Consider the following 20275-nt stretch of genomic DNA (forward strand, 5'->3'; position numbering starts at 1 on the left):
AGGCTATTTTACTATGAGTGAACTTACATTGGTCGTTTGTCAAGTGACTTGGCTCGTAATCATCACCTGAGTCGACGCTGGCCGCTTGTGCATAATACTGAGAGAGAACTGTGACTAATAGTACTGTAAAGGAGAGAAAAAATGGCATTAGGTCTTGTTCATGTTTCGAAAGAGTTACGATGATAATAGCCGTGTTTTTTTACACGCGTATACGTTTCGTTTGCGCATGAAAAAAAACGCCTATCCTCGGTTAGATAATGCTTAGGAGACCCATCTAGCGGCAGTGGTTAAACAACTAGCAACAGCACAGGGTGTACCGAAAAGTGGAGACACAACCCCCTGTTGTATTTCTGTGTATAACATATAGCTGAATCAGTTGTGGTAAATAGTGGACGCGCATAGAATTAGTGCAGAGGGTGAAACATAGCCACATATTTCAGTTACATCTGAGTATAATGCGTATTGAAATTTAGTAGTACTAATTTTATGCGTAGCAATTTCAAAGGTGTATTTAAAGTTTGTCGCTTAGCAGTCCATATAAAGTTTAAGAGTAAACGTATATAGATGTGAAAAATAAAATAATTAAAAAAAAAATGTTTAAGTTAAACGGTTTTATTGAAAACAATACTTACATGAAGTAATAATAATACGAAAAGCTAGAAAACAATTAGGTAGGTCCTAGGTACTAGTCATCACACTCCTTATCAATCTGTGGCGTTGATCAGACAATTAAATAAAAGTGTTGGGCGCGTGAAATTTCTAAAAATGTGACTGATTAAGGTTCAGTTAGTTTTACTTATGACTATCAATAGAAATATGACGCTTCGAACGCTTTTATTTAATTGTCTGATCAATGCCACAGATTGATAAGGAGTGTGATGACTAGTACCTAGGACCTACCTAATTATTTTCTAGCTTTTCGTATTATTATTACTTCATGTAAGTATTGTTTTCAATAAAACCGTTTAACTTAAAAAATTTATTTAAATTATTTTATTTTCAATTTTTTAGTCTTTATTTAATTGCCTATTATTTCTTTTTCTATTTAGTTCATTCAGTGACTCATTATTACAAGGACTCTTTCCTGACAATTTGTTACAACCTAAGTCCTCAATACATAATCCTTCCAAAGACTTTACTCGACTCTGCGCCACGTATGCTTGTCCCTCCTCCAGCTCCAAAATATTTTGATGTCACTTCTACCGGACTGTATGCAATATTTTTTCTAAATATGAGGCAAATCGGGCATCATAGGTCGCTTTCTATTCATGTATCTATGTATTATGTGTTCCAAATATGGGCAAAATCGGACCACAAATATGATTTTTGTGAATATCTCGATCCTTCCGCCACCTGGCGGCGATTTTTTTTTGATAGGTCGCTTTATGAGCCAAATCGGACTTCTAATACGATTCTTGTGAATATCTCAATCCATGCGCCACCTAGCGGCGATTTTCTTTCACATGTCGATTTCTATTCCTGTATGTATTAAGTGTTCCAAATATGAGCCAAATCGGTCCACAAATACGATTTTTGCGAATATCTCGATCCATGCGCCACCTAGCGGCGATTTTTTTCTTATTATTGCATTGTCATCGGGTTCTGAACTATATTCCAAGTTTCATGCTTGTAGCTTATCGGGAAGTTACTTAAATTTCAATTACAAGATTCGTTCACAACGGTCGTGCAGCCGTGCATGCGGCCTGTCAACTCAAGCTAAATAAAACCGTTTAATAACACAGCTAATATTAATGGTGCATGGCACTCATGGCAACCCCGGGTATACAAGGTGGCGGATAGTGAAAGACTTGTGGTCTGTCAGCTACAAATATCATTAGGGGATACAAATAAGCAATAAATAATTAAAAGCGGTGAGAGAGAAGGGCCACAGTGGCAAGACAAATGGATGCCATCGTAATATTCCTATACTATCCTCAAAATTGCGTCCCATAAGATTCTGATGAATATGCTCTCTATAGGAAAGTATACTGTCGGTGACGATATTAGTCCACCTCAGGGTAACAGTTGGTCGAAATTGCTGTGGTGTTAATATTCCATCATTTCCGCCTTTTTAAAACCGTGGAAGCTAAGGCACCTTTAAATTGGCGGTGCAGACCCGGCTGAGGAAACTTTATACTCAGGCCGAGTTCTGGACCTCCTTAGCGACCTGTAAAATGGCGAAAAGGTAGCATTCAAAAAAAGCAAAAAAAAAATTACTTAGATCACCATTTCTGATAATAATGGGAAAGCGAATGTATCTTGCGGTTGCTCCAGCACAATCGGTACGCTTTAATGGTGGAAATCAGGGGATGTATACAGTAAGTGTGAGTCTTGAAATGTACATTGTTCTTTTATACCAAATTATATGAAGAAAAAGTGTACATTTTAAAACTCACACATACTAATACAGCCCCAGAACTAATATGGCAAATTTTTTAGACTTTTTGACAGCCAACAACGGAAAATACCTCTACGTGCCTGGCACCAACTCAAAGGTGGCCAAAAATAAACTTTACGTTGGACACAAAAATCCTTGCCATAGGATGCTTGGTTTATCTGTGCGCGTCGGAAGCCAATGAGTCCAAGAATAAGACTCAATAATTTACAGAAGTAGCTTCTCTTTAAGCGTCAAGAATAAAAAAGATCATCACAATGAGGGATCAAAGAAAAGGCTATAAGAAGCTCTAGGCGGCGATTCGAAGATAGTTGGCTTGACATTACCGGAACTGTGATATGAAAATCATGTTGCAGCAGCAAAATGACCTTTAAAAACATCAGGTTGAGAGGCTGTCGAGACACAACAGCTATCTAAATGGATAAAGTTGGAGATGCTGGGCTGGCTTATTGGCTCTGAAGCCGAACAGGTTTCCGAAATGAGCAGCTCTTACTACCTTTCTTATCTGAATACCTGAGGGGAGGGGGCAATATGTGATATCGAATTCTTAAAAAAGGACTTTTTTGCCTTGTCCCTTTTAGCATCAAGCAATTGACTGGCGGCCACCGTGGTGTGATGGTAGCGTGCTCCGCCTACCACGCCGTATGCCCTGGTTTCACACCCCGGGCAAAGCAACATCATAATTTTAGAAATAAGATTTTTCCATTAGAAGATAATTTTTCTAAGCAGGGTCGCCCCTCGGCAGTGTTTGGCAAGCGCCCGGGTGTATTTCTGCCATGAAAAGCTCTCAGTAAAAACTCATCTGCCTTGCAGATGCCGTTCGGAGTCGGCATAAAACATGTAGGTCCCGTCCGGCCAATTTGTAGGGAAAAGCAAGAGGAGCTCGACGCAAATTGGAAGAGAAGCTCGGCCTTAGATCTCTTCGGAGGTTATCGCGCTTTACATTTATTTTATTTTTAATGGACGGATATAAAACATTAATGCAGCGGCCTTGGATATAGACATTGAAAGAAAGATTTCAAAAGCCACAACAGGATTTTTGTTTGCTAGAAGGATAGCAACATAAATGATGGTTAGCTGATAAGCAGCTAGACTAAATTATCCTTGAACACAGTGCCATCAGCGAACCTTAAAAGGTAAGAAATTAATGGTAATTTTGACGATACTGTTGCTGCTGAGATTTGGATTGTGAACGATGTGTAATGAACAGTTGCTACTTGACTTTAAAGTTAGCCAATAAAGAAGTTCCAGGACTGTCTCGTACTATTTGGGAATGACTTGCTAGACGTAACGGGCAATGTGAATATCTGTTTTTTTAGTCCTCCTCAATGTATCTCCTTCCCGTTGTCCGCAATGGTTCCGTAACCAGGAACTCCTGTCAGCGCCATGCTTGAGGCTTCATCTTGCGTTTACTTACTACCCTGGGCGATGCAATGGGAAATTAAGCTGCCGAATTAGAAAGAAGGGCTGAAATAGATACCTTAACTGATCAAGTAAGAAAACTCAGTGAGGATGTACAGATTAATGTCGGAGTCATGTCAGAAAGTCTGCTGAGGTTACCACTTCGACCAGATTATCTTGAGCTCCAACAGGCAGACTAATGAGGTCTTACTGCAAAACAGTCGGTTGTTTCACATATGTTAAAGTCCAAAGGTAATTGGTTAAGGAACATATTCGCTTAGTGCGTCATCTTGAACGACCTAAGTATACATAACTGTTACCTCGCCTTTATTCAGCTCTTTAACATTGTACATTGTTTTCCCAGCCATTTGATATGAATTTTGCAGCTAAGCTTACTATCGATCTCGACGTCCAGATACTTTACTCCCGCAAATAGAGAGAGCGCAGCACCATTTGGAGTGTAAAGGGGCTGTAAAGTGTCGAAGAATATATGTAGGCCTAACAACCTTGGACTAACAAAGTTGCTTCTATCATTAAAAAAGAGGACTGTAGATTCATGACGGGTATTCTGACTGGACACTGTCTTCTGGCGTCACATGCCTTTAAATTATGCTTGGTCAGTGCTACCAAATGTAAGAAGTGCGGGCTGGAGGAGGAAGCGATCGAACGAACACATTTTGTGCTCGCGCCCTGCGCTTGCCAGCCTAAGAGTTCGGCTATTAGGAGTGATGCAGCTGCCCGATCTAGTAGCAGCAAGTGGTATAGGTCCTAGAAGGCTTCTAGTATTTGCTAAGAGGATGGAGTTATTTTATAACATAGGTCCGATGTGGTAGGGTTTTTCAGTGTGGTCGTTAAATAAATTTCTGGTAACACTACGGACTCACTCAGTCTATGTGAGGTCTCATTGACCGACCAGTTTAACCTAACCTAACCTAACCTAACCTAACACATAAACTTTTCCTCCACAGAAGCAGAAAGAAAACTCGTTCTTGCAGCTTTACGATGTCCTCTCGGCGAGTGGTTGTTGCTGAAGCTTGTAAATTTGTGTTATCTTAGCTTCTAGCATTGCTTGCGACGGCAGATATGGTTGTATATAACAGCACGCTCTGTTCCAGAAATATTGACAGAGTATATTATTACGAATCTATAGACCTTTCTACCTATTATTTCTTGAATGATAGTTTCTGTTAGTCTGCGGTTCACGTGCGATACAGAATAAGTTTGGATACAGTTGGGGCCGCCCTTCTGTGGATATCCAAACTAAAAATGACACTGAAGATTACACATCACATATCCAAAAGCCTTTCAAAGACCATCATCCTTAAGGAGTTAAGGCCTATGGATCTGTAGTCACTAGCAATTTCGTGAACCATGTATGAAGATGACTTTAACTCTTCTCCAGATTTGAGGGCAATGGGCTAGTGTGACTCCGGCTCTATAAACTTTCTACGGTACTTTTAATTGGTTTCCAGCAAATTTTCACGAAAACGAAAGTGGACGTGGAAGTAATAAACAACATTTAATTTACAACAAACATTTCAGTGTCACATTTACTTCCGAAATCTGAGACGTCACCTTACCATTGCCTTAACTGGCGCTAATATGCTGTAAAATTCCATTGCTGTAATTATTTCACGCTTGCCGCATGCAGTCTAGCCAACTACATATATACATACTGTAACGAATTTACTTGCAAATCCTCTTATTTGCAATCCTCTGCTAAGTTCGAATCACTAAACTGTTGAATAAATAACTCCAATATTGAATGATGGAAAAATGGCATTTATTAAGTACTTCACAATAACACTCAAACTGTGCAACGAATAGCTTAATAACCAAACTGATATCTTAAAGGAAACTGACTTTCAAAATAATAGTGCTATTGCTCGCTAGATATCGTCTTACTCGTAACTGCTTGACAATTCAAATCAAACTGAATTACTTCTTACTCGCCTGCATCGCTTTTATAGTTTACGTTGCATACTTCTAGGCTCTTCGATTTCCAGAAGTTACTAGTTGTTTCGGCTACAAAATCGCCAGCCACAACTACGTGCACAAATTATTGCTCTCTCTTGTGACAACTCAGATAAGGTATATGCATGTGTTTGTAGTTTACAGTCTCCCACACACACATAAGCGTATAAGTAAATTCATCGGTGTGTGACATCTCATCTCTCGCTGCCTTGTATGTAAATGTTGCTCGTCGGAATGTGTACATATGTGTAGACGCAATTATTGATTCGTTTATGTAGATACATAATGATTGAATTATTGATGTGCATTCACGTCACTGCTTAGATCGGCTTAGAGCTGGCAGCACTCCTTAGTTTTGCTAATATTCGTAACACTGCCCTCCACCTAAGTCTGATCGTCCCGATCAGACAAATCTCTCGATCTAAACGCTGCTAATCTCTCCAAATGAACCACTTTCATTTTGGTTCGTGGTTTGGTAGTGGTTTGTATGCGGTACACTACATCGTTGATCCGTTTTACAACTTTGTATGGGCCTTCCCAGTTACACTGCAATTTCGGGGACAAACCTTTTTTTCGTTGTGGGTTGTATAGCAGCACCAAATCTCCTTCCTGAAACCCTTCCGAATTAATTGCTTTATCGTACCTCGCTTTCATCTTGTCACTCATAATCTTTGCTCGTTGCCTTACCAGATCGTGTATCTCTCTCAGCTCTTCTTCTAAGACATCAGTGGATTTCTTGACATTCCTCTCCGCATCGGCATCTGTCCCATACTTCAAATCAGCTGGCAGTCGAAGGTCATTGCCAAAAATTACCTTTGCGGGAGTTTGGCCCGTTGTGTCATGTACTGCCGATCGGTAGGCCATCAAGAATAATGATATGTGTGTATCCCAGTCCTTATGGTACTTGTCGACTACTTTCCTTAAATGCTCCTCCAATGTTCTATTGAAACGTTCCACCATACCATCGGACTGAGGATGCAATGCAGTTGTCCGTGTTTTTCGAATGCCCAACTTCTTGCACAGTTCTTGGAACACAGCTGATTCAAAATTCCTGCCTTGGTCAGAATGTAACTCCATTGGTACACCATACCTTGCAACCCATTCGTTTTTAACCACTTCTGCTACTGTTTCTGCTTCTTGGTTTGGGATTGGGTATACCTCTGGCCATTTACTGAAATAATCCATAACCACCAGTACGTATTTGTTTCCGCGGTTGCTAGTAGGAAATGGACCTGCGACATCCATGGCGATCCTTTCAAATGGTGCACCTGAAATATACTGCTTCATCTGGCCACGACTTCGGGTTTTGGGCCCTTTCGCTCTGTTGCATACCTCGCAATTGGCAATCCACTCGGTGACCGACTGACGGCAACCAACCCAATAGAATCTCTGCTTAATTTTCTCGAGTGTCTTCGTGATTCCAAGATGGCCTCCACTTGGACCATTGTGCAACTCGCTGAGCACGTCAGGAATCCTCTTCCTGAGAACAACTATAAGTTTCTTCTTACACTGACCATCCTCACTCTCCCATACTCGATGCAAGCAACCGGATATCAATTCCAAACTGTTCCACTGTGCCCAATATGACTTCGCAATGGGACTCTCTGCTGACATATCCTCTCTGCTTGGTCTTTCGTTTCGTTCGAGCCCTTGCATAACATGTGACAGATCTGTATCTTCTAGCTGACACTTTCTTAGTTGTTCCTTGTCCCATTCATCCGTACACGTTATAGTCATTAGCCGGACATCTATAATGTCTTCTTTAGCCTCGGCCTTTGAACAGTGCTTGCATTCCAAACTACATGGCCTTCGTGACATTGCATCGGCATTTCCATGGGTACTACCTTTTCGATGCTCAATGGAAAAGTCATAGCTTTGAAGTCGCTCGATCCACCGTGCCAATTGTCCTTCCGGATTACGGAACTGCAGTAGCCATTTTAAAGCTGCGTGATCTGTCCTGACACGGAATCGCTGGCCGTAGAGGTATTTGTGAAAATGTTTAACGCACTCTACCAATGCCAACAGCTCTCTCCGCGTAACGCAGTAGTTCCTCTCTGGTTTTCCAATCGAACGGCTGTAATATGCAACTACCTTCTCCTGTCCATCGACCAGTTGTGATAAAACGCCTCCTATAGCATATCCACTCGCATCTGTATCTAGAATAAATGTTGCTCCTGGAATCGGATATGCTAACATTGGGGCAGTGCACAAACGCTCCTTCAATGTTTGGAAAGCCACTTCTTGCTCCTTCTTCCATTCTGCGAGATAGAGATTATGGGGCATTCAATTGCGGGAGCCAGCTGTCGCCCCTTGCGGCTGACTCGATTTAGTTTAACGATTGAGTGGTCTTGGATATTTGCTCATCAACTTCTGCTCTGCGTTTACGACCACCCACATTGTTGGAGCTATTGGGACCGCTGCTGCAATGTCGAGCCATATGACCTGGGTTGCCACACTTGAAACATTTAATAACTCCGGCATTTTTCTGTTGTGATCCCTTCAGTGCTTCTAAAATAGTGTCTACCCAATCTGGTCTTTCCACTTCTACACGATGAGCTTTGTATGCTGGTTTACTCAATAGTGAGGCCGTTTCCTGAGTCAATGCATGTGATACCGTTTCAGCAAATGTCAGCTTTGGGTTTGCGTATGTAGCTCGCTTCGTTTCCACGTCCCGTATGCCATTTATGAAACTCTGGATTTTTACCCTTTCAGTGTATTCCACGGGTGCGTCCGCATTTGCAAGATGAGCCAATCTTTCAATATCTGAAGCAAACTCCTGCAATGTCTCATTTGCTTTTTGGTAGCGGTTTTGCAACTCAATTTGGAATATCTGTTTCCTATGCTCGCTTCCGTAACGTCTCTCTAAAGCGCTCATCAATGTTTCGTAATGGTTCCGCTCGTACTCTGGGATGGTCTGTAAGATTTCCGCGGCAGGCCCTTTCAGTGCCACGAACAGAGCTGCAACTTTATCTTCAGCATTCCATTGGTTCACTGCTGCGGTCTTCTCAAACTGTAGCTTAAAGACCTGAAAAGGAACAGAACCGTCAAAGGATGGTGTCTTTACCTTTGGATTACTCGCTGAAACAGCTGGGCGATTTAGTTGTAACTGCTCCATACGACCTTTTAAATCATCTACTTCTGCCTGAAATTGAGCGATTTTTGCATCCTGCGCTTCCAGCTTTGATGTTACCCTTGCTTCCTGTGCTTCTAACTGTGAAGACATTTGTGCCACCTGCAATGATAAGCGCTCCTCTTGTTCTTCAATCTTTGATGTTATACGGGTTTCCTGCGATTCCAGTTGTGAAGAAATTTGTGTCGACATTTCTGAAATACGTGTTTCTTGTGCTTCAATCTTCGATGTTATACGGTTCTCCTGCGATTCCAGTTGAGATGACATATACGTTTTCTGTTCTTCCAATTGTGATGCCATATATGTCTTCTGCTCTTCCAGTTGTGATGACATTTGTGACGACATTGATGCTACTGTCGATGTTTGAGCAGATATTGCAGCCAAAATCATGTTCAAGTCTGTGCTGGTAACCGTCTGCGATGTTTCGTTTTTCTCTTCAATTTTTGTTGTCTCCTCGCCATCAAGATGAAAGACATGCTCTTCCACATCAATTCCTTCTGCTTCCATTGCTTCTCGTAGCCGTGCCTGAAGTTCGAGTTTAACGCCGCTTGTATTCAATCCACGGCTCTCCAACTCCTTCTTCAGTTGCGGGATCTTCAATTCACTTAACTTTGCCATGTCCTTGTTGTCCTCTAGAATTTATTCAACAATTCCTCTTCTGACGCCAATTGTAACGAATTTACTTGCAAATCCTCTTATTTGCAATCCTCTGCTAAGTTCGAATCACTAAACTGTTGAATAAATAACTCCAATATTGAATGATGGAAAAATGGCCTTTATTAAGTACTTCACAATAACACTCAAACTGTGCAACGAATAGCTTAATAACCAAACTGATATCTTAAAGGAAACTGACTTTCAAAATAATAGTGCTATTGCTCGCTAGATATCGTCTTACTCGTAACTGCTTGACAATTCAAATCAAACTGAATTACTTCTTACTCGCCTGCATCGCTTTTATAGTTTACGCTGCATACTTCTAGGCTCTTCGATTTCCAGAAGTTACTAGTTGTTTCGGCTACAAAATCGCCAGCCACAACTACGTGCACAAATTATTGCTCTCTCTTGTGACAACTCAGATAAGGTATATGCATGTGTTTGTAGTTTACAGTCTCCCACACACACATAAGCGTATAAGTAAATTCATCGGTGTGTGACATCTCATCTCTCGCTGCCTTGTATGTAAATGTTGCTCGTCGGAATGTGTACATATGTGTAGACGCAATTATTGATTCGTTTATGTAGATACATAATGATTGAATTATTGATGTTCATTCACGTCACTGCTTAGATCGGCTTAGAGCTGGCAGCACTCCTTAGTTTTGCTAATATTCGTAACAATACTATATTCATCAGCGGTCTCATTGCGGTTGGAAAAACTCGTTCATAAGAGATCTTGCAAGTTAACATAAGGCTCAGTTTTTCAGAACAAGTTCAACCCAGTTTGTCATTTAAACTACGCTTAAACTTATTCTGCAGTTTTTCAGTCTACTTTAACTGAATTTTAAGCTGAGCTTAAGCGGCCGATCTGGCAGGGATAAACTCTAGTTAACCTATCGGGCGGCAACCATGGTATGATTGTAGCGTGCTCCGCCTACCACACCGAATGCCCTGGGTTCACACCCCGGCAAAGCAACATCAAAATTTTAGAAATAAGGTTTTTCGATTAGAAGAAAATTTGTCTAAGCGGGGTCGCCCCTCGGAAGTGCTTGGCAAGCACTCCGAGTGTATTTCTGCCATGAAAAGCTCTCAGTGAAAACTCATATGTTCTGAGTCGGCATAAAACAAGTAGGTCCCGTCCCGCAAATTTGTAGGAAAAATTAAAAAGGAGCACGACGCAAATTGGAAGAGAAGCTCGGCCTGAAATCTCTTCGGAGGTTATCGCGCCTTACATTTTATTAATTTTTTTTATTTATTTAACCTATCGGTGATTTGTGTTCGTTCGAAATGGCGTCGAATATACCCAACAAGCATTTGGGCTTGAGTAGCATTAGAGCTCATGTTGATTAATATTAGGGCTGTGAACTGCATCCGGATTTTTCAACTATCCGGATAAACGGCATATTCGAATAACCGAATAGCTAAGCAAATAATCCGGTTATCCGGATATCCGGATACGTAAACGGAAAATCCGGATATCCTTATGTCCGGATACTGGAATATAAAAGTTTAATATATGCATATCAGAATTGAACGAAGCAAACATCGAAAAATTATTCACAAAATATGTTTGTAGATTATTAAATTAATGTCAAAAATTAAAAAGCTACAATTTTACAAACATCAACAATTTTACAAAGCGTCAATTTAGACTAATAATGAGTGCTAAAATGGTCAGCAAGTGAAAATAACAGTGCCATTTGTTTATAATGGGAAAAAAGCTGCAAAACAAAGGACCGACATCAAGTCTATGGTGCCACTATCGGTTTTTCCATCTTCAAGAGAATGGTATGGACGCAGCTTTTCTCTCTAAATCTGCGCCAGAATATAAGCCGATAAATAAAATTAATTATAAAAAATAATGATATATAAATCCGGATATCCGGATAGTTTCACCAACGAATATTAACCGGATATCCATGCCGTCCGGATTTTATCCGTGTCAACGGATATCCATATGGATATCCGGATATTCGAATATGCGGATAGTCCCAGCCCTAATTAATATCATACTTCTAAAATCTTAAGAGTTGTTACGAAACAGTGGCTAAACTTGAGAATCACTGTGTACTCAACAAAAGGGGGATTTTTTTATAAAGCGAAAAATGTTATTACTTAAGTTGAAGAAATTATCGCTCCCAACTTATGGTTCTTTGACTGGACTCAAGTGTAAGATTCTAATACTACAGTATTTTCACGAAAATAAAATAAAATATATATAATTTATTTTTTGATAAATTACGCTTCATTACCACTATCAATCAGGTGTTTATTTCTCACAATAAATATATGTCGCCTTTGGTGGTACCACCTTGGAGATTTGTTTTCAACTTAATCTCAACTCGATATCCAATGTAGAATATCAACTGGAGAATCATGTCCAATATTCATTTCAGAACTGTACATTTCTCAAAATCTCTCAAAGCACACTGGTCGGTCTTATATGGAGTTGGTGGCCAAAAATACTTCCAGTAGAGATATAAACGTGAAACTTTGGTCACGGCTTTATAAATATGTGAGAATTATTTTTTCATAAAATTGGTGCGGGTGATACTTTCATATCGACCCACTTTCACCGCATGCATACAAAAAGTAAGTTGATGTGGGGGGAAAGTGGTAAGATGTGTCTATCGCAAGTACAATGTTTAGTAGGATTAAAAAAGAAATTAAAGTTAATTAATTAAAGCATACATAACAATAACAAAACAACAAACACACATAAAAGTTTACATTTGCATATCGTCGACTGGATAAAATAATGTCGTATGTTACATGTGAGCACATATAACATACGACAATAATTTATCCGGGTGACGCTATCAGAAAACTGTCGCAAAACATAGTTATTGACAGAAAGTGGCAGCTGATATTAACACTTTAGAATCTTAAAATTTTGACTAATAACAGGATATAAGTCCGAACGTGAGGATCGGTGAGGAACCCAACTAAACCTTTAGCTAAAATTTGAAATTTAAATATTTGTGCAAATAAACACTAATAAAGGCACTGGTGAAATTTTAAATTACAAAAACAAAACTCAACAAGCTAAAGACTCAAATTATTTCAAAATGAAGTAAATACATTTGACTTCAATATTCATTTTTACTTATTTCAATACAGTAATGTTTTATGTATTTTTAAATAACTTAAACTTGCACTTTATTATACTCAGTTGAGCAGAGCTCACAGAGTATATTAACTTTGATTGGCTAACGGTTGGTTGTACAGGTATAAAGGAATTGAAATAGATATAGACTTCCATATATCAAAATCATCAGTATCGAAACAAAATTCAGCCATGTCCGTCCGTCCGTTAACACGATAACTTGAGTAAATTTTGAGGTATCTTGATGAAATTTGGTATGTAGGTCCCCGGGTACTCATCTCAGATCGCTATTTCAAATGAATCGATATCGGACTATAACCACGCCCACTTTTTCGATATCGAAAATTTCGAAAAATCGAAAAAGTGCGACAATTCATTACCAAAGACGGATAAAGCGATGAAATTTGGTAGGTGAGTTAATCTTACGACGCAGTATAGAAAACTAGTAAAATTTTGGACAATGGGCGTGGCACCGCCCACTTTTAAAAGAAGGTAATTTAGAAGTTTTGCAAGCTGTAATTTGGCAGTCGTTGAAGATATCATGATGAAATTTGGCAGGAACGATACCCCTATTACTATATGTTTGCTTAATAAAAATTAGTAAAATCGGAGACCGACCACGCCCACTTAAAAATAATTTTTTTTTTAAGTCAATTTAAAAAAAAAAAAAGTTAATATCTTTACAGTATATAAGTAAATTATGTCAATATTCAACTCCAGTATTGATAGGGTGCAACAAAATACAAAAACAAAAGAAAATTTCAAAATGGGCGTGGCTCCGCCTTTTTCATTTAACTTGTCTAGGATACTTTTAATGCCATAATTCGAACAAAAATTTACCAATCAATGTGAAATTTGGTAGGAGCTTAGATTCTAGGACGATAACTGTTTACTGTGAAAAATGGCGAAATCGGTTGAAGCCACACCCAGTTTTTACACACAGTCGACCGCCTGTCCTTCCGCTCGGCCGTTAACATGATAACTTGAGCAAAAATCGATATATCTCTACTCAACTCAGTTCACGTAATTATCTGAACTCACTTTGTACTGGTGTAAAAAATAGCCGAAATCCGACCATGACCACGCCCACTTTTTCGATATCGAAAATTACGAAAAATTTAAAAAAATTCATAATTCTATACCAAATACGAAAAAAAGGATGAAACATGGTAATTGGATTCATTTATTGACGCAAAATATATCTTTAGAAAAAAACTTTGTAAAATGCGTGTGACACCTACCATATTAAGTAGAAGAAAATGAAAAAGTTCTGCAGGGCGGAATCAAAAGCCCTTGGAATCTTTGAAGGAATACTGTTCGTGGTATTACATATATAAATAAATTAGCGGTACCAGACAGATGATGATCTGGGTCACGCTGGTCCACATTTTGTTCGATATCTCGAAAACGCCTTCACATATAAAACTACCACCACTCCCTTTTAAACCCCTCATTAATACCTTTAATTTGATACCCATATTGTACAAACGCATTCTAGAGTCACCCCTGGTTCACCTTTATGGCGATATCTCGAAAAGGCTTCCACCTATAGAACTAAGGGACACTCCCTTTTAAAATACTCGCTATCACCTTTCGTTTGATACCCATATTGTACAAACGCATTCTAGAGTCAACCCTGGTCCACCTTTATAACGATATCCCGAAAAGGCGTCCATCTATAGAACTAAGGCCCACTCCCTTTTAAAATACTCATTAACACCTTTCATTTGATACCCATATCGTACAAACAAATTCTATAGTCACCCCTCGTCCACCTTTATGGCGGTGTCTCGAAAAGGCATCCACACATTAAACTAAGGCCCACTCCCTTTTAAAATACTCATGAATACCTTTCGTTTGATACTCATATTGTACAAACGCGTTCTAGAGTCACCCCTGCTCCACCTTTATGGCGATATCTCGAAAAGGCGACCACCTATAGAACTAAGGCCCACTCTCTTTTAAAATAATCATTATCACCTTTCGCTTGATACCCATATCGTACAAACAAATTCTAGACTCCCCCTAGTCCACCTTTATGGCTATATCCCTAAATAACGTCCACCTATAGAACTATGGCCCACTCCCTATTAAAATACTCTTTAATACCATCCATTTGATACACATGTCATACAAACACTTTCCAGGGTTACCCTTGGTTCATTTTCCTACATGGTGATTTTCCCTTATTTTGTCTCCATAGCTCTCAACTGAGTATATAATGTTCGGTTACACCCGAACTTAGCCTTCCTTACTTGTTTTTAACTCGCTCACACTGCAAAAACCAACCAATACATTAACTTCACTTTTGAAGCTATTTTTGAGAGTAAAGTTCGAATGCAACAAAAACAAATATACCTTTTAAAAGGCTGTTATATGGATTTGGATATCAACTTGAGAACTATCTGGTTTAAGAATAACTTGATAATGATATTGGATATCACCTCCGGAACTAGATATATATTTCGCTGGAGAAATATCTTTTAAATGTTTGTTGGGTAAACAAAATCCAGTTGTCGTATCTACAAATTGTCTAGATAATAAAATACCAATGTTGCCATATAAAAAATGCTGCCCCAAAAGCGGACTTAAACTTTGACTGAAAAACAACTCAGTAGTTTAACTGGAGTTTAAATTTGACCAGAGTTTAAGCAAACTTAGTTTAAGCTAAGATTAACCAGCTAATCAAAAACCGGGCCTAAGTCATTCTTTGTGAGCATTTAGTTGTAGCAGATGCTTGAATGATTTGCTGGTTTTTTCGCTGTTTGTTGTAATAATTACATAATATGAGGATTTACCTACCATTGTAGCAATAATCCGGGCAATTAAACATGCTGAGACAACTGAGGGAGCAGGGACCGTAAGAGTAACCACATTAGTAACAAAACTTATATTTTTTTGCACATAGTTAAGTAGTGGAAACACGATTCGTGAGATGGTTAATATAGGTACCACACAAGTAGACGTTATACCTGTGCTACTTTGTGTGATGAGTGTGACCCAGCTGGATCCACTCAGGTTTAGGGTATACAAATATTTCGGATACATTTAGCATTGTTAAGTACGAAAAACTTCCTCTGCCATTTTAGAAACAAAATTTCCAATAATGTACAGTTGGGCTAGAAACGGGGCACCGATATTAGCTCGAAAAAATGCACGTGCTGTCTTCACGCGAGAGTACACCGCACCAAATCTAATAGCACATAAAGGTGGCGACTCGAACTTAAGGTTCAATGGCAAAGTCAAATTCTAGAAGTCGTTCGGAACAAAAAGTCACTCAAAGCACAAAACACGAGCATTACTCTGGAACTCCACAGCATTCAAATGTCCTTGTTCCTCGGAGGATAGATCACATAAAAAAGTTAAGTTACTTCAGTGTCTCTTACATTCCTAGGCTCACAGAAAATTTCACACATGACTTGACAAAAACATCAAACACAAACACTACACTAGCATACAGGTCAAACTGCACTTTGGCAACGTGCTTTACAAAAACAAAAACACCCATAGATCTCCAACAACGTAGCAATGTAGTTTACGAAATTCATTGTAAAGGGAATAAAGAAGATAGCTGCAATAAGGTCTACATTGTGACCACAAAGCGGGCGCTCGGCACGCGGGTAGCTGAGCACGAAGCAGACATACGTAAACAAAAACAAAGCACAGCATGCAATAGAAAACATAAAACACACAGCTGATTTTGAAAACATAAAAATAATAGACACCGAAAGGAGAGAAAAAGCGCGTTACACCTTAGAAAGCCTAAGAATTTTGCAGAAAAGAGGAAACACAATAAACAAAAAAGAAGATACAGACAATATCGCCGCCGCGTACCTATTATGTTTGTTATTTAATTTTTAGTATGACAAGTTTACCGCATGTAGGTGGTATCGATTTTTTGTACTTTATTAACTTTCCGCAATATTCAAATGTTTTAAATGTTTAAATGTTTTAGTAAAAATTGTGTTTTTCGTTAATCATTGTAAGTAAGAAAAATTTTGTGCAATCAATATTTATTTGCAATATTTTAAATTTCAAATCTATATGTATCTGATTGTGTTCTTTGTTGTTTTATTAAATAAATACAGTGTCACGCTCCTGAAGATGCCAAGGAAATTTGGCGAAACGTCGAGCTGAAAGGTGGAATAATCTTTATTCTTATTTTTATTTGCACCCAACACAATAGATCTGCGTAGCTTAAAATATACATAAATATTATCCAAACAGATCGGAAGAAAATTATATATGTTAAGCTCAGCTTTTGTGTCATATAGGGGCACACATCTGTAAGCATCAGCTGTTTGATCTGAATAAACATGAGGATACAAACAGTTTCATTCGCATTGAGCCGGTGGACTCCAAAGCTGAATCACTCATCTTGCCCCATGTTTTCATAGTCAAATTCCAAACTTTGTTCTGGCTCAACTCCATTCTTGACACTGTTACAGGTTAGGTTGAACTCTTTCATATCCAGAAGAAAACACAGCATATGCTATGTCCTTACATATTACAAAAAGTTTTTCATTTGTCAGAGACTGTGTTAGCGTAAGGGCAATCCCTAGAAACAACGGGTCAGTGAGAAGTATACATCTTTATTCGTCCCTGGTCATAAGGGAATATATGGAAATGAAAAAGCGGATGAGCTAGCCGAGGGGAGCCGAGAGTTGCACATGATCGACCAAGTGCCGGGCTTTCGACCGCATAATAACAAAATTACTCTTATTACTAAAAAAGGAGGGATGTAGGCTCATGATTGGTCATATGATTGGACACTAACTTGTGGCGTCACATTCTTTCAAATTATACCTGGGCAATAATAGAAGTTTTAAGAATTGCGGATGGCAGGAGTAAAGTTAAGTTAGGTTGAACTGGCTGGTCAATAAAGATCTCCCATAGATTGAATGTGATGATGTTACTAGAATTTGCTTGACGACCAAACGAAAAACCCCCAATTATATAGTAGGACTTATGTTATATAATAATTCCGTTGTCTTGGCAAATGCTAGAAGTTTTCTAGAACTTCGAGATCCGGCAACACTGCAACCTCTACTAGCTCGACCCTTGATCTCGCGAGCGCAGGACACGAACAAGAACCGTGGTCAACCGTTTCGTCCTGCAGCTCGCATTTCCTTCAGCTGCTATTACTGACGATGCCTCACTTTACATGTAACGCCAGATGGCAGTGTTCAGTTAATATGCCCATTCCTTTTTGAAGATATGAGCAGCCTTGTGAGCCTAGTGTCGAAGACTTTGCACATGCTCTTATAAAGTTTACACCTGCGCGCTTCTATTCACGCTTTTCCTGCTTGATGAATCAATGGATGGATGTCTTTTTTGATTTATCCTAACCGGATTGGGACGTCTACCGTCGACTCAGTGAGTGCTGCACCCTCAACTCATCGGTATATCCCTTTTTGACCGAGAAGCCAGTATAGATATATGGTCCGCCTCGAAGTCTATCCAATGCTTCTCTACATTCCAAGCCCTTCTTGATTAGGTACTATGTGAGTTTATTGCTTTAATCATCGCTTGACTATCAATATATATATTTCACGGCTACAAATGAAATAGGCTTAGCCATAGGACGCTATCAAATAAAATCCAAGCCTAACTTGTAATATTAAGGAGTAAATATTGACTCTAAATTAACTTTTAAGGACCACCTCAAGGCGGTGGAAGAGAAAATGTTCAAAGTTAGTGGAACCATAATGCGAATAATGCCCAACATCGGCGGCCCAGGCGAAACTACATGACGCGATTGCAGGTTAAGCATGTTTTGTCTAGAATTTCTGCTGTCTTCTTCACGCCTACAGTTTCTGCCTAAAAGACACTACAGTGCGCTGTAGGATAGTCTGTATGATCTACTTATTTCTAGATCGACATAGTGAACATCGGAAATGAGCCCTGCCGTTAATATGAAGGCATCGGTATCATGTGTATTCTGTAATTTTCGCTTCCTTGCCCCAACCCTCCAACTCTATGGTGTTCCCAACGTCTCTTTCAGACAAGGTGCCATGTAGTCTACTCGCCCTACAGTATATGACTCTATATTGCTATAGCCATACGGCTTTGCTGCCTGCAGGCGTGGTATGCTGAATGGCATGCCATGCCATTATGCTAATCACTGATAATCTGCAGAACCCCTCTTGTCCTTTGATAGAAGTACTTTTTTGTGTGACTGCTCACCAAACAAGGACCCTATAGTAGATTATGGGAGAAAAAGTACATGCATACAGCGTCGCGGAGGCTTTCCTCACTCTTTCTCCCATATAGTATAGTTCCTAGATGTTTTGTGCTGTACCTCACTGTAGGCTAAACCCTCCCAAATCAGGCCTAACATAATTGAGAGCCTTATATTTCCTAGTAAATAATACAAGATACAGATAATACAGGCTCCTAATTTCCAGGCGTGTACATCCCGAAGCGCCTGGTGTATCAGTAAACTTTAAAGAGCTAAATGTAAGAAGTTTCTTTAAAGAAAGTTGTATTCCAATACGTTCAGTAGTGTCCGAGATAACTTCTTTTCAGCAGTGACTTGTAATTGGGTATTAAATTTCAAAACAGTAATTAACAAAATTGTGTAGCTGCAAAAGTTGAATACCACAAGTACATGCGATATTTATGTTTAAATTGTAAGCAGAGTAAAAAATAAAGGTGTTGCAAGCAACTACGCCTCTTTGCGCATGCGTAAACTTCCAGTACCAAACTTTATGTGTAACAGACGTATGCGATATGATCTGTTGCTCAAGCAAACCGACTACCGTTAAATTTACATCGAAAAAAAAATGTGCGGAACTAAAAAGAAATTTGAGTGTAACAACAACAAGTTGCAAAATATTAGCAACAGAAAATTATTGAAAGTATTTTTTCGGGGAATGTCTTACGTAAACCTCTAACTCTCATTTAAGTGTTTTTCGAAACATGGATGCACTCGTGAAGTTCGATGTGTAAACGCACATACGTCTAAAAACTGAAATTTTAAATTTACTAGCGCTCGCACAAAGATTTAAGTTAAACGACAATAGAGGTAGCCTTAGGTTAGGTTAGGTTGAACTGGCCTGTCCATGAGGACCTCACATAGACTCAATGAGTCCGTAGTGCTCCCAGAAGTTTATATAACGACCAAACTGAAAAACCCTATCAAATACCAGGACCTATGTTATCAAAATACTGTGTCCTCTTGGCAAAAGCTAGAAGGCTTCTAAGACCTTTGCCACTTGCTTCTTCTAGATCTAAAAGCTGTATCACTCCTAATAGCTGGAGTCTAGTTTGAAGGCATATGACGCCAGAATGCAGTGTTCAGTCAGAATACCCCACATGAGTCTACAGTCCACTCTTTTCAATGATAGAAGCATCTTTGTTAGGCTAAGGCTGTAAGACCTACACATAATCTTCGATACTTTACAGCCCCGCGCTTGAACCCACGCCTTTCCCACTTGATCGATCATGTGCACCTCTCGCCCTGTCTTAATCTCGCCAAATCTGATTGGGACGTCTACGGAGCAAGCTTCAAGGGATGCGCCCTTTTTAGCTAGTTCATCCGCTCTTTCATTGCAATATATTCCCTGGAACACAGTATAGATGTATGCTTCAAGATTCTTTCCAGGCA

The 20275-nt window shown here is 39.3% G+C and overlaps 1 protein-coding gene across 10 annotated transcripts in view; it reads right to left on the reverse strand.

Moving 5' to 3' along the window:
• Positions 1 to 20275, reverse strand: part of LOC137233901 (cyclin G-like) — a 159636-nt gene that overhangs the window by 129443 nt on the left and 9918 nt on the right. For 6 of the 10 annotated variants that reach the window (XM_067757482.1, XM_067757503.1, XM_067757429.1 and 3 more), the window contains exon 2: positions 28 to 123. The exons of 2 other annotated variants lie outside the window; for them this stretch is intronic. In XM_067757482.1, the coding sequence (XP_067613583.1) occupies positions 28 to 123 (96 nt within the window). Of the gene's footprint in view, positions 1 to 27; positions 124 to 20275 lie in introns of those variants that run through there. 2 more of the 10 variants (XM_067757447.1, XM_067757452.1) reach the window with 2 other exon arrangements.

This window comes from Eurosta solidaginis, chromosome 1 (assembly GCF_040869045.1).
Source record: "Eurosta solidaginis isolate ZX-2024a chromosome 1, ASM4086904v1, whole genome shotgun sequence".
In the NCBI taxonomy this organism is placed as follows: Eukaryota; Metazoa; Arthropoda; class Insecta; order Diptera; family Tephritidae; genus Eurosta; species Eurosta solidaginis.